General features: G+C 34.7%; 1 protein-coding gene across 2 annotated transcripts in view; it reads right to left on the reverse strand.

The window, feature by feature from the left end:
- TPR (translocated promoter region, nuclear basket protein) overlaps positions 1-15,175 on the reverse strand; it is a 55,218-nt gene that overhangs the window by 26,493 nt on the left and 13,550 nt on the right. For both annotated transcript variants that reach the window (XM_023640718.2, XM_023640717.2), the window contains exons 14-28: positions 14,534-14,641; positions 13,360-13,586; positions 12,312-12,475; positions 11,717-11,850; positions 11,480-11,628; positions 10,279-10,441; positions 9,238-9,372; positions 8,595-8,735; positions 7,465-7,630; positions 6,067-6,233; positions 4,398-4,550; positions 3,863-3,979; positions 2,544-2,747; positions 2,241-2,425; positions 1,506-1,653 (exon numbers count right to left, since the gene is read on the reverse strand). In XM_023640718.2, coding sequence (XP_023496486.1) covers positions 1,506-1,653; positions 2,241-2,425; positions 2,544-2,747; positions 3,863-3,979; positions 4,398-4,550; positions 6,067-6,233; positions 7,465-7,630; positions 8,595-8,735; positions 9,238-9,372; positions 10,279-10,441; positions 11,480-11,628; positions 11,717-11,850; positions 12,312-12,475; positions 13,360-13,586; positions 14,534-14,641 — 2,361 coding nt within the window. The remainder of the gene's footprint in view (positions 1-1,505; positions 1,654-2,240; positions 2,426-2,543; positions 2,748-3,862; positions 3,980-4,397; positions 4,551-6,066; positions 6,234-7,464; positions 7,631-8,594; positions 8,736-9,237; positions 9,373-10,278; positions 10,442-11,479; positions 11,629-11,716; positions 11,851-12,311; positions 12,476-13,359; positions 13,587-14,533; positions 14,642-15,175) is intronic.

A 15,175-nucleotide genomic window follows, 5' to 3' on the forward strand; every position in this document is an offset into this window, starting at 1 on the left:
GAAAGTTTTACGTGTTTATTTTTCCGTGATGCATGCTAATTACAAAGAGTTTAAACAAATCAAAGAAATTAGAAAGATGAAAGTAAAAAGATACTACAAATCCCACCAACAGATGTTCATTATTAACTTGAGGTAAAAACATCAATCCACATTTCTATTTTTCTGTATCTTTTTCCTTGCTGAACTGAATTTATTAACAGTTCTAAAACGATGTTATTTTGGTCCTTTTACTCCCTTCTTCAGAAATTCTTTTTCATTTATTTCAGTTGTTTCATCACTTCGGTTTTGAGCAATTTTACTGAATATTTGTTCTATTATGAAAAACATTTTTTCTTTTCTCACTGGGTGTAATTATCTATCTTTTGCACGTTATGTTATTCCCTCATCATTTTTAAAGCAATTGCTCATTGCTGCCACGCTACACTGTTCATGCTTGGGTAGACATTCTACCATTTTTGATATAATGTGTGTTACTTCTTGACTGTCTTTGTATGCAAGACTTGGTTTTTCTCCTCTGAACTTGTCTTTGGGCTGGGCATTTTCTAGTATTGTTTGCCTTTCTATTGTCCAAAGGAACAGCAAAGGAAGCCGAAGAGACTGATAGAATACACAATCTCTGTTAGAAACCCTGATTCTGCCCTTTTTCCTTCACGTGTTAACTCTACTAAACTGGAGGGTCTGTTTATTTCCTTGATGAGATATATTTGAATTTGGATTGTTTTCTCAACAAGATGTAATTCTGGAACTTTTCTGTCTGAAAATATAACCCAGAAATCTAATTATTCACTTTCTGCTATTTCAATGGTTTTTCTCTAGCAGTTATTCTAACTACCTATTAGTTAAAAGAAGATAAATAATTCAAGGTCTTAATTTCCTTCCTTCCAGATGTGGGGTTATTTTACTATATCTCCTCAGAATGAGTTCCTGAAATATTAAGCTTTTGGGTGGTAGTGTGGGTTAAGGAGCCACGCTTGTGCTTCGACCACCTATTCTCGCATCTTCTTTTCCTTACTTTGAATGACAGTTTTGACTATTTTTTGCTCCCTTGCTGAGGAAGAAGTATTTTGTAGCAGTTTCAATCTACCATTTTATCCTGGAATGGCTATCCAAATGGATATATGGTAACTAATAATAAGATAAGTGAAATGTATGAAACACTCACTATTCACCAAACATGATTTTAAATGCTTCATGTGCACTAACTCACTTAATCTAACTCTTTATTATCATTATCATCCTCCCAATATTACAGATGAGGAAATTTAAGAGCAGGGAAGTTAAACACCACACCCAAGGCATACTCTAATGGTATGAAGCTAAAATTTGAAACCAGGCAGCCTGGTTACCACTAGTCTCTCACCACTATACTGTATCAGTGTTTACTAATGTTTAACGAATTTATGAATTTAGGAAGAATTCTTATTTCAAGTTAAATTTTAGGTTATTAAAACTGAAATGAGCTCTTCTCAGGATTTAACACCTTTCTTAAAGCTTAGGGTACATACCTGGACTTTCTCCCTTTCCACATTTAGACTATCCTGCAGTTCCTGCAGCTCTCTTTCTAAAAGTTCAACCCTTTGTCGATAACGCAGACTCTCAACCTGAGCCACCTCAAACCTAGTTTCAGCAATTTCTTTTTCTCGTCGTATAAATCTAGAATATATAAGATTTTATTTGAATAAAAAAACGCCAACAACATAACATTTCAAAACTTGGATAATTTTTAAGATGACAAAACCATTAACTTAGTAACTATTTTACTTTAAAATTTTTTTTTTTAAAGATTGGCATGTGAGCTAACAACTGTTGCCAATCTTTTTTTTCTGCTTTTTCACCCCAAATCCCCCAAGTACATAGCTGTATATCTTAGTTGTGGGTCTCTTAACTATTTTTACATAATGTTTTCATTAGTAAATAATGGGCGATATACTTTTACTATAGACAGTGGCTTTAGAACTGTGTATCCTTAAAACGATCTGAAAGGCATTTAGTTTTTCAAAGAAGCCACTGAAGTTCTTACTATCAGATTCAGCTTAAAGTCCTTTATTTAAATTGGCATATGTCCAAATGTCAAAAGCGACCACTAATTCGGTGGTAGTGGGTTTTTTGGCCACTCAGAGATGAAATGAGCTTTATATTTAAATAGCATATAATTCCTACTTCTCTAATTTATTTACAGTTTCATTTCACAGTTGGTGTTATGTCAAAGAAATAAAGCATTAACAACATGTTGGAATTACCTGAGAATTTCTAAAATTTGTTCTTGGGATTTTCCTTCTTCACTGAGAGAGATATTCAAGGGACCCTGCACACCCTCCTTCATAGAGGCAACGACTTTGTCACTTAATTTTTCAATCTGATCATGAAGTAATCTGTTTTGTTTTTCTAGATCTTCACAGCGAGACACACACTTGGAAACTTCATCCTGTAAGCCAAGAGTCTATCGTAATAGCAGTTTTTCTAATGTACATTAAAAAAAAAAGGAAAACCCAAACCAAACCTTTCAGCTCTCCAGAACATTCTATCATGACATACAATAATACCTTTAACATTCTCTCTCTTTCCTCCCAAGATGCTTTACACTCCAACAACTGTGATTCTGCTTTCTGGGTTGTTTCTTCTAAATGCTGACGGACTGATGCCATTTTGGAAACCTGTTCCTTGGCGGCTTGTAGAGCTTCAACATCAGCAGCATGTAGCATCAATTCTCTCTCATACTTATTCTGAGCTTCCACAGCTATTTTAGCCTGTAAGAAATTATTTCCCCAGTGACCCAAAAGATTAAAAATCCATAAAGGTAGCCAGCACTTTTTGAAAAGATGCAGGTTGCAATACTTAAAATAACAAAAGTGAAGACAATCTAAACACACCAAAATAGGAGAATAATTAAAAGTTACTTTATAGCTATTTAATGAAATACTAAAGAACTGTTCAAAATGAAACTTATGAAGACTTTGTAGCAATTTAGAAGACTTGATAAAATAAACGCTAAATATAACTCAATTATGCAAAATACATGCATATACACACTTAAAGTGAACAAAGGGAAATGAAAATAATTTATTTGAATATTAAATTATGGATACATTCTTTGATTTTAATTTCCAATGTTATGCTGTATGGCAATAAACCAAAAAAATTCATTTTTGTCTAATTTACCTTTGAAACATTTTTCTCTGTATTCCATTTTAAAAGCAATCTTGGTACATATGTTACGTATAACAAAGAATAGTAACCAAATGAATGGTTATTAATATACTACCCAATTTAAAAATTGAGAACATTACCAATATTCTTACATGTACTCCTTTCCCACTCTACTTCAATAAGCCCTATTCTCCTGAATTGTGTTTTACCATTGTTCATAAAAAATTTTGAAAAGCTTTATCATATATGCATATGTGCATCTGTGTACATATACTTAAATAATGTGGTTTTGTATTTTTAAAACTTTATAAAAGGTGACATATAGAAATCTATGTAAGCTTAGTAGCGCATTAATGTTTTTGAGAGGTCCTCGTTTTGCTGAGGAAGGCATCTCTGTCTTGTCTATAAGACATTCTTACAACCGGAACTAGTGAAGGACTGCAATAGTGAAAGAAGTACACGTTTTTAATCCCTACTCCTATTTTCATCTTTCTTCCCACTTGTCAAGATTGCTTTGTTAATGGATACCGCACTATCTACTTTCAGCCTTCATCAATACTTTCAACTGATCTGAATCCAAGTTCCGCAAGAGTGGAAATACCCTTGCATTTCTGTAAGGTTCACCAATCCCCCAAAACACATTAACACACCCTGGGAACTGTTCTCTAGGACCAAAGCTCATTTCTCAGTAACTGGTTCTAAGAGCAACACTTACCTGTTCCTGACAGTCGCGTCTGGCTTGCTGCTCGTTACTCAAAGCTGTGCTTGCTCTCTGAAGAGCTTCCTGTACTTCATTCTGAACATTAGTAAGTGTTTTCTTTAACTCAGATAACTAAATCAGAAGAACAAGATAAAAACGAGTGAACTGCAAACTTACTTTAAAAATACTGAAGATAAATTTTAAAACTCCAATTAGGTCAAAGAGTAAATTTAACATAATTATAACCTGATTAAATCTACTGTGTAAATTTTGCAGGTCTATATTTACTCGCTACTAATATTTGCGAAAGTCAATTCTCAGGCAGAAGCTTCTAAAAAGTAGCACTGATACCTATTACCATAAAGCAGTATAAAATATAAAAATGAAACATGTACAGATGTACACAGCAAAGTAAAGCAAAACTAAAATTGTTGAGTATATGTTCAATCAGTATCTGTTTAGATGAACAGAACTGTAACTAGTGAGCTAGTTAAACAATTTAAATCCTCACACAAAGAAAAAAAGACTGATATATAGTAACCTACTTTACCTGTTGTTCCATGCTCTCTATGGCTTTTCTCTTATCATCCTGAAGTTCCTGTTTTTCCTTCTCTACTTCCATCAACTTCTTTTCCAACTGTGTCTGAAACTCAGCTGACTCTTTTAAACGAACTTCAATATTCTTACGTACTTCTTCTGTCACCTTCACCATCACCCAAACAGGATAAAAAAATTATACACATTTAAAATTACACAACTACTTTCTCTAAATCTAAACTAAGTTTGAAAAGTACTAAAATTAACGTTTGCCTTGTATTTAAAAAAAAAAAACATCAAATGCTGAGTAAAGAGTTCAAAAACACCCTTTGAGGGGCTTGCCCAGTGGCCAAGTGGTTAAGTTCTTGAGCTCCACTTCGGCGGCCCAGGGTTTCACCGGTTCAGATCCTGGGTGCGGACATGACACCACTCGTCAAGCTATGCTGAGGCGGCACCACACATGCCACAACTAGAAGGACCCACAACTAAAAATATACAACTATGTACCAGGGGGCTTTGGGAGAAAAAGGAAAATTAAAATCTTTAAAAAAAAACCAAAAAAAACCCCAACACCCTTTGAAACTACAAGCATAATTTACCTCTCAATTTGGCTACTGGCCATTTTTCTCTTTTGAAGTGAAATTTCCAATTCTCATTTCTTCCTCAATCCTCATATCCACTTACCAAATCTGTCCATTCTACCACTGAGTGGTTCCCCCCAACACACATATTTGGATTTCCATGATGCCAACCACAAAAGGATCTTTTAAAACTGTGGCTGTGGACTACTGCTATACCCTCCAAAACAAATTTACATCCCCCAATATACTGCATTAATCTTTTTAATTAAAACAAATATTGGCTATGACATATCGGGAAACTAAAAAAATCAACAGTTTTTAATAATCTTACAAAATATAATTTGACACTCAAAACCTTTCACATTTGGTTCTCTACTACATTTGTAATCATATTCCTCACTATTTCACTTCACAAATTCAGCACACTAGCCAGTGTTATCATCTGAAGTCTTTCTATCTTGGCTGTGAACTCCTACTACATGGAATAATCATCCTTCTATCTTTGACTATCCAAATGATACTTTTTTTTTTTTTAAGATTGGTACCTGAGCTAACATCTGTTGCCAATCTTCTTTTTTCTTCTTCTTCTCCCCAAAGCCCCCTGGTACATAGTTGTATATTCTAGCTGTGAGTGCCTCTGGTTGTGCTATGTGGGACACCAACTCAGCGTGGCCTGATGAGCAGTGCCATATCCGCACCCAGGATCCGGACCGGCGAAACCTTGGGCCGCTGACGCGGAGTGCATGAACTTAACTGCTCGGCCACAGGGCCGGCCCCCCATGATACTTTCTTTCAAGACTGTGCACAAACGTGATCTCTTGTGAAGTCATGCATACTCAGGAGACAAATAACCTCACCTACCTTCCACTTATATTAATATTGGATCTGTACCTTTCCTACAGCAATTACACTCTCTCTTGTTTTGTGAATTTTGTGTGTTTTCTTTGCTTTGCTTTATGTGGCTTAGTCTCAAGCACTTTTAAGAGTAAGCATGATGTCAGTCCAACTCCTACTTACCATATAGTAGTGACTTAAATGTAGCAGGCTGCTAATTAAAAAAGTTAATAAGCACATTCAAATTGAATTCAAAATTGTATATACCTGTTTTTCCTTGTTGAGGGATTCTTCTAAACTAGTAACCATTGCTCGATACTGTTCCACATTACTAGTACTTGTTTTGAGTCTCTCCTTTAAATCATTCACCTGCTCTTCTGTCTGCCTTAGCTGACTCAGAAGATCATCCACATCTTCTTTGCTGTTAGGCTGACCTAAAAGATTTAACAGCTTTCTTAAAATTAACATTTAAAATAATATTACAGATGATTGTTACCACAGAGTTTGTGAAATCAGGGTTAAGGTTCAAATGTAGAAGTACTTAACTATCTACAAAGTACATTACAATCCATGCAGAACACCAAAATAAAAACATGTACTTTGTCAGGATGTTATTCCTTAAAATAAAAAAATCAAATATTTGAAATCTATTGCAAATATTAAAAAAAGATATTTAAAAGAGAATATAAAATATTTCCACTAAACTGAGGTAGCTACTTGAAGAAATGATTGGATTCTTCATTTATTAAAAACACATCTTTTACCTGAAACTACTGACATCAGATTTTCACAAATTGAGGTGTATGGGGTAACTATTCAGGTTCAAAACTGATTCAACTTAAGCTAAAGAAGCCTGACTTATGGCCTGTCAAGCATACATTGTCCATCTGCTTTAACCATTTAAGTAAAGAATGCACTCTCTTAAGATAAGAATGCATACTTCCCCTCCTACGCCCTATTAGTAACACTCTACTGGTAATGCCTGCATTAATCTCTTTCCTGACATCACAATCATGTTGACCTGCTAATCTTCAACTGGATACTTCTTTCAAACTTTGAGGAATACGTACCCTGGGCATGTTTAATGTATGTTCTTTGTTCTAAAACAGTGTAAGACTGCTGAAAACCATGCTTCTCCAGAATGCTTTCTTTCTTTCCGGAATAGGCCTTCTAGGATTAAAATCCTCACCTTGGCTCAAGTAAAATTCATCTATCTTTCTTATGTATAGAATGGTTATTGGTTATTTTGCGTCAACACTATCAAAGAGCAAAACTTAGGAATACTGCTCTAAAAGAGACCAAACAAATTAATTATTTCTATAAGTGAGCCTTATCGTTACAGATTTAACAAGTAACTTCACCTTAAAAGGGAGAGTTAATACTTCAAATATAAACCCTCCTCAAACGAAACATTTTTAAAGTACCAATAAATGGTTTCAACAATTGGAAAACTAAGAACATACCTTGGTCAGGTGCCATGCAGAACTATTTTGAATCTTCTAACTCTGCAAGTTTATTAATTTAAGCCTAAAACTGGTCTTTTCTATACGAAGAGTAAAAGTGTTTTTTTGGTTTGCTAGTATCCACAAAGAACAGGCTATTTATTTACAGGATATGTTATAAACCTACAGAAGTACTTTATTATCAGTCTACTTATTGACTTACCTTTACCAGATCTCTGTGAGGACTGAGAAGCAAGCTGTACTTCCATATTACTGAGGTGCTGTTTCAATGTAGCAATTTCCTTTTGAGCATTTTTTAACAGTTCTTTTGTGTTAAGATGAAGATTTGTCTCAGTGTCCAGTTGTCTCTTTGTATCTAACAGTTGAACCTATTTAAAAAAAATACATTAACCCTACAAACACTATCTTTTAGGTTCTTAAGCTAGAGGTTCAAGTTATTTTTCTAGAGAACTTTAAAGCTCTGGCCAAGACAGAGTAACAGAAAGCAGATTTACCTTCCTGTCTGAAACAAGAGACAAAACCCAGACAAAACATATGAAACAACTGTGACACCTGAGATAGAAAACCAAGAAGGCGAGCCCTACAATTTCCCTAGTTTACTGACCTAAGACTGTCCAGGCTATGGGATAGGGAAAGGGAAATGAGACAGAGGCCAGCAGACTCCCTGAATTGAGAACACAGAACTGAGAGTACAAGACTAAATTAGCTTGAATTCATTAGGCAGACTATCAGAGAGAAGAGAGCTCCACAGACAGAGGATTCTGGAGATTTGCAGAAGATCCCTTTTGAGTATTCAGAAAAACAATGACCAGTGCATGCATGTGAAATTACTCTAGACAGAGCAAAGAATCATCTGAAGACACTGGAGTGAAGTGTCTGGTGCTCACCAAAAGGCAAGAATAAGCCTGTTTCCAGCAGCCAGACTGAAAAAACTCCTAATTCATTGGACACTGGGACTAGTAATCAGGAAAGGTCTTGCCTCAGTAGTGGGGAATAATTACTTCTAGATGAGCACTGCTTTGGGCCTGCCTAATAAGTCATAAAAAGCAATACTCAAGTGAATCAAACCATTTTCAGTTAAATTTACTGCATCCCAGAATAAAGCTCAAGACTTATAGGAATACAAAAATATCCAGTACCCAACAGGATACAACTCAATGTATGGCACCCAATCAAAAATTACTAGGTATATATAAAGAGGGGAGAAAAACCTAAATTTGTAAGAAGTCTTTTCAAACCCATTGTTGACCAGGAGACGGCAGTGTGTCCACAGGCCAGCTTAAGTTTTGAACATAAATAATCTACAGAAATCCAGAACACTGATAAACTCACATCTAGATTTCTAGTAAGTGTGTGCCTCTGTTCCACCTCATTTTCCAACTTCTTCTTTAGATGAGATATTTCATTTTCCAGTTTTTCAATCTGGTTACTTAGCCTTTGTTTGGTTTCTGTTTCAGATCGCTCTAATATCCCCTAAGGTAAAGAAAAGATTTTGCGTCATTTTAAGAAAAAAAGTCAAAAAAGCAATACAAAGAAAATTAAAAGCTACAGGGGATTACAACTCATTTCTACATGAAGAAGTTAAGATTGAGTACCAAGAAAGCATTTTGACATTTTTCATATTAAGACATCTATTTAATGGGGGGGAACCATATTACAATAGTCATTCAGATTTCCTGCAGTTTTAAAAAAAAAATAAAAACCCAAAATTTAATCTTGTAAACAAGTAAACTGCACAGGACCCTGTAAATATAGATCTGAGGATCAAAACTGCCAATTGCATGGTTTCAATCAGTTCTTTTTCAGTGTTTTATTTAGAATACTGACATATCTTAATAAACCTCAAAATTCAATGATCATCATAATCCATAACAAAAGGGACAGATAAATTTTCTAATTAAGAAAACTGAGCAGATACAATTAAAACTATTTAACTTTAAAAATTTTTTTCTACATGTGCTTTTTCATTTGGTACCTGAATTGTTTGCAGATTAGTTAGCAGCAAATTTTGCCCTCTTTGTTCAGCTAACAAAGATTCTCTCTGTTGAGAAAGACGGACTTCTGACAATTTAAGCATTTCCTTTTCCTTTTTCAAATTATCCGCTCTTACCTTGAGGCAAATAACAAGTAAAAGAAAAAATGCTGAAAAACAATGTGTCAAATGTCATAATACAATTATAAAATTAAACTGACCTTCATTACTACGTATTTCTTAATGCTAGTTAGAGACTATCTCTTCATTATATAAGGAAGAGTTTCATGTGTTGAAATATGAAGGAAAATCTACTGAGAACACCAACAGATCAAAGGAAACAATCCTGCAATTATTACAAATACTTACTTTCTCTGCCCTAACAAATCAGACTTTAAAAACAAGCAACAAAAAGATCTAAAATGTCAGAGTAAAAGAAACAAAATTGCAAAATTATACTATACTCATACCTGTATACTATTAAGTTATGTAAATTAAAATCCAAGCATGGTTTCTAGGTATCTATTTGAGAGTGCTGACTCATCTATTTAAACTTTTTTCTTCTTGAAGAGTACACTCTGAGTCTCAGGAGATCTGGGAGGGTGTTTGAAAATCAGTATCCTCAAAGTATTCATATTTACAAAATGAGTCATAAACTATCAATAAAACTTACTCTACCAGTTTAAAAAAGTGCTGCTCTCCATTCCCCACAAAGAAGTGGGAGCAAAATAAAAAGGAAATACAGCCAAGATAATTAGAAAACCTAGGTTTAAGTCCCAACCAACCCATCTCTTGTGACTGCCCCAAAATTACTCAGGCAAATTACTCAGCTTTTGAGTCTTTTTCTCAATAGTTAAAATGGGGGACAACTGCACCTAGTTCACAAGCAATGATCACAAACCTGAGATAAAACTTTATAAAAAAGCAAAACACTATAACTGCTCAAATATCTGTCATACCAATCAGTGAAATCAAAGTAATAACTAAAAAACAAATGTCAAATGCAACTGATAATGCAAGTCAGATGAGGGAAATTGATCTCACTTCTGCAACAGCTAGCTTTTCACTTGCTCCTCTCAAATCTTGTGTCATCGTATTTATGATCTGCTCCTGCTTTTGAGTTGTTGCAGTGAGTTTCTGGTTTCTCTCATGTAGGGATGTTATTTCTCGACGATATCCTTCAACATTATCTTGTAACATTTCATAACTTACATGAAAGAAAAACAATTTGATAAGCAACTGAAATACTATATAGCTTAGTTCCTTAAAGAATTTCATAACAGCTTAATTATTAGTTACATGATTAACAACATCAAAAAGGTGGCTTATGAAATAACGTAAAACCTCCATTCTTTGCTCTAAACTCCAAATTTAGCAGGTAAATTAAAATTCTAAATAAACTTAGTATTTCACGTTGAATTAACTTCTTAATCTTATTCATTTCCAAGAATTTTAGTCATATTCAAAATAATGCCAATACACGTTGATATACCAGACGCACACCACAATCCAGTAGTATGCAATTTAAGATATTTATGTATGGTTAGTGACGGATTTTTGTCAATCTTTTTTTCCTCTATAATTCTTCACCTTATTTTCTCTTACGTGCTTGAAAGTTTAGAAAATGGCTGGCTAGGGTTATCAACATAGGGAAAAAAGGGGTACTTCTATCTACAGTACCAAATTGTTGGAACATAAAGAGGTAACTTCTGCCGTATCCTTACAAAACATAGTTTTATCATGTTGTGTTCACGGAAATAAATTGTCATAACTTGATAAACTAACAAGTATTCAACAGATTTAATAACAACTATGGAATAAAATTTACTATTACTCCTTTGTAAGTGACAAGAAAGTGAAGTTTCTCAAAATGAACTATCTAGTGCCCACTTCTTTTCACGCTGGAATAGAAAAAATTGAATGAAATTTGCTCACATTCTTCTCATCCTCTGGCACATTTATAAAATAGTTAAATCCTACAGAAAGAGTAGGTCCTTCAACCTCAGGAAGGAAAGCAACATTCCTCACATGAATTTCAACTTATTACGTAACTACCAGGACCCTTTAGCAATGCCCAAGGGGATCAGTAACCAGTATTAAAAAATGAACCATCATAACTTAGCATCCTGGACTATGGTCCACAAAAAAGTAACACTAAAGCAAATTAACCCTTGAATTTGATTCATTTGAATACTAAAGTATATCATTTAGACAAACATTAATTTTGGAACAAAAGGAAATTTACCGTTTAGAAGCAAAATCTAGCTGGGTAGAAATTTTGGTGTTTTGTGATCGCAAATCTGTAACTTGCTCCTGAAATTTCTCAAGCTGCTCATTTTGTATTTTTTCATTATCCGCCTTTTCTTTTTTGTAGTTCTCAAAAATTTCCTGCAACTAAATATTGGAGAAATATTAGAAAATGACTCTCTTGTGTTCTTGAATAACCTAACCCAAGACAAAGATGTAAAGGTGTGATCTTTACCTGTTTAAGGGCAGCCTTGGCTTCTATAGCCTCTGCTGACTCGATTACAGGTACCGGGGCAGGAGTAGAAACAGTCTGTGATGTACTTGAACGTTTTGGAGTTGACACAAGAGAAATATCATCTAAACTGGAAGCTTCAGAAACATAAAAACAACGATATAACATTTCTTCGCAAATACATCATAACCAAAATCAAGAAGCTGATGGACGGACTTAAATGAAATCATAAGAGTGTAGAAACTATTAAACAAGAATCTATTAACCTATTAAGATTATTTTTGGTTTCTGATTAGAGACATTTGCAGAGTAAACGTTAAAACAGAACATAACCAAAATAAATATCATAATTCATTGATTTTAAGATGCACACTTTTCAACAATGATCAGCATTTCTTCTTTTTTTAATAACCCCTAAAATAATGGTGTGTTTTAGAATTGATAATACGTATGATCAATCATACATGGTATTCAAATTTTAAGTTACCATCATTAGAGTGGATACTGCTTATGTTGCAAAATCCATTCCCTAATAAACATCTCAGAAGCATTTCCCAAAAATACTTGCAAACTTCTAAGATAAGATATAAAAATATACCTTGTAAAGGAATGTTAACTCCTGTTATTTGTGACAATAAAATACGGTACATATCACGCTGACGAACTATGGAATCAACAAGCTGCATCTGATGTTGTCGTGACTCACGGAGTTGCTCCAATTCAGTGAGGGCATTCTCAAGTTTGAGCTGAAGCTCAGTGATTCTGCAGGAAAAGAAACCAGTCTACTTCACAGGACTGAGAAGGAAAGGCAGTTATAACTTCTACTGTACATTGACTATTTTACTGTCTATCATTAAGCATAATATTTTTGTTTCTCTTGTCCTTTCTTTCTTCTGCTATTTTAAGAACCACTCCTAAAACCCCCACCACACAGAAGTCAGGTATTAACCAACGCCATCTGAAAATTCATCTGCAAAAATTAAACCAACTCCACGCAGTTCAAACTCCAGTCTTCTTGCTTTCACAGCCATTCCTCCTCCTCTAGCATCAAACACATTTTTTAAAAAAAGTCTTTACTCTGCTTGAGTAATTCCTACATATCTTTTCCACGAAGCCTGGTCTGTTTCCTAAAATCTAGGCTAAGTCCTCCACGTCCATGCTCCCACACACAGTAGGCTTTTATCTATTATAGAACTAATCACACTGAATTAAAATTACTTACTTATTTAATTATGATTATTCTTATACATAAACTGAGGTCTCTGGGAGAATTTTTTTTTTTAAAGATTTTTATTTTTTTTTTTTCCTTTTTTCTCCCCAACGCCCCCCGGTACATAGCTGTATATTCTTTGTTGTGGGTCCTTCTGGTTGTGGCACATGGGACGCCACCTCAGCGTGGCTTGATGAGCAGTGCCATGTCTGCGCCCAGGGTTTGAACCAATGAAACACTGGGCCGCCTGCAGCGGAGCATGCAAACTTAACCACTCGGCCATGGGCCAGCCCCCAGAACTTTTTTAGGGGTATTGTTGCTCAATTTTTTTTTTTTCTCCTAAATCACTATATTCCCTGTATCCACCACTGTTAGAGGCACATAAAAAGTTTTCAACAAACGTTTGCTGAATAAACCAAGGTAGTCAACTGCTTACTTGGATGAAGTTGTTTCTTGTTCTTCTCTTTCTCTGGTTTCCCCTAGTTCCCTGAGAGCCACTAAGAGACGTTGATTTTGTTGTTGAAGCTCTTCAATATTTCTGTAAGATACTAGATGCTGTGATATCACTTCAGATGAGCTACTTATATCAGCAGAGCTTACTTCCTCATCACGAATTACATGGTTACCCCTTGCTTCTTCAAGTTCCATCAGAAGCACCCTAATCTAAAAACAAGGTTTTAATATGTTATCAAATAATAATGGCTTTGATTCTGGAAATGTCCTCAAGAAAATGAAAATTTTCAAACGAAAATACTCCTTTCTGAACATTAACTTATATTAACTTAAAAAACATCAAGCGTATCATTTTAGATATTAAACCTAAATAGAAAAATTTAATGGAAAAAAATTTTTCATTTCTATAAAAGTGTGTAATGAAGGCTGTTGTTTTTTAAAAGCAGCCAAATTATAATTCCAGAAACATGGCTCCATGTTTGTAAAACAATGATCAAATAAAACATACAGAAATACATAGCTATTGTGTGTGCATGTGTCTGCTGGCACTTTCATACTTATGTATGCATTATGTATGGAGCAGAAGGAGAGCATGGGAAATAAATTTTAATTTCATTTACGTCAAATTTTTATGTATGTGTTGTATGTATATACCCCCACACACAGATTAGGGTAAAATATATGAACAAAAGACAATTTCCTGACTTGTTCAGTTAAAAAAAAAAAAGTGGCAGAGTAATGCATACAGCATGGTCTTATTTCAGTAAAAACAAAGAACGCCTACATATGTTTATATATGCTCATGTATGTTTGTACAGAGAACAAAGACGTGAAAGAACACACCACAGTCTGTCAGCACTGGTTACACTCTGGGACTTGGGAAGGGAGGAGAAAACTTTCACATATCTTTGAATTACTTCATTTATTACAACCAGTACCCACAATCTGAAAATTTATCAAACACTTAAAGAAAAGAGAAAAAAAGAGAAGAGCTATGAAAAAACAATGACTTGGGTAAAATTCTGTAAGAGTAGTATTTCTAATTCAATCAGAATTTCATATGTTGTAGCTCTATCTTGGATTAAGCGCAAACAGATTCAAACATTACTGGGCAGTCGGTTAAGAACAAAATAGGAAAAGAAAGAAAAAATTCTAACCTGTTGTGAAAGATCTTTTATTTGTATTTCCATTCTTTGATTGTCTCTTTCGAGCACAGATGAATGTTTGTTGGCTTTATCAGTGTCCTCCTGCAATCGCTGAATCTCCTTTAAAATGTAAATTCAATTCAAATGAAAATTCTATATTTCCTTCTAAGATCCAAACAAACGAAGCAGTTATACAAATAACAAAAAGAGGGTGCTCGGGGCCAGCCTGGTGGCAGAGCGGTTAAATACGCAAGGTCCGCTTTGGCAGCCTGGGGTTCGCCGCTTTGCATTCTGGGTGTAGACCTGTGCACGGCTTGGCAAGCTATGCCGTGGTAGGCGTCCCACACACAGAGTAGAGGAAAATGGGCATGGATGCTAGCTCAGGGCCAGTCTTCCTCAGCAAAAAGAGGATTAGCCACAGATGTTAACTCAGGGCTAATTGTCCTCAAACAAACCGCACAAAAAACAGAGGGTGCTCAAATACCATACCAATTAACTTATAAATTAAAAAGATTCTATATAATACAGTGGCCTCTAAAGAGAAATTATAAATAGGAGCACATGTATTTCTTAGTATCTGAAATATTGCTCATCAATACAATGCTCATCACTGTATGAAAATGATGAGGAATTTGCCACTTCCCTCAAATTAAC

The sequence above is a fragment of the Equus caballus genome, chromosome 5 (assembly GCF_041296265.1).
Source record: "Equus caballus isolate H_3958 breed thoroughbred chromosome 5, TB-T2T, whole genome shotgun sequence".
Lineage (NCBI taxonomy): Eukaryota > Metazoa > Chordata > Mammalia > Perissodactyla > Equidae > Equus > Equus caballus.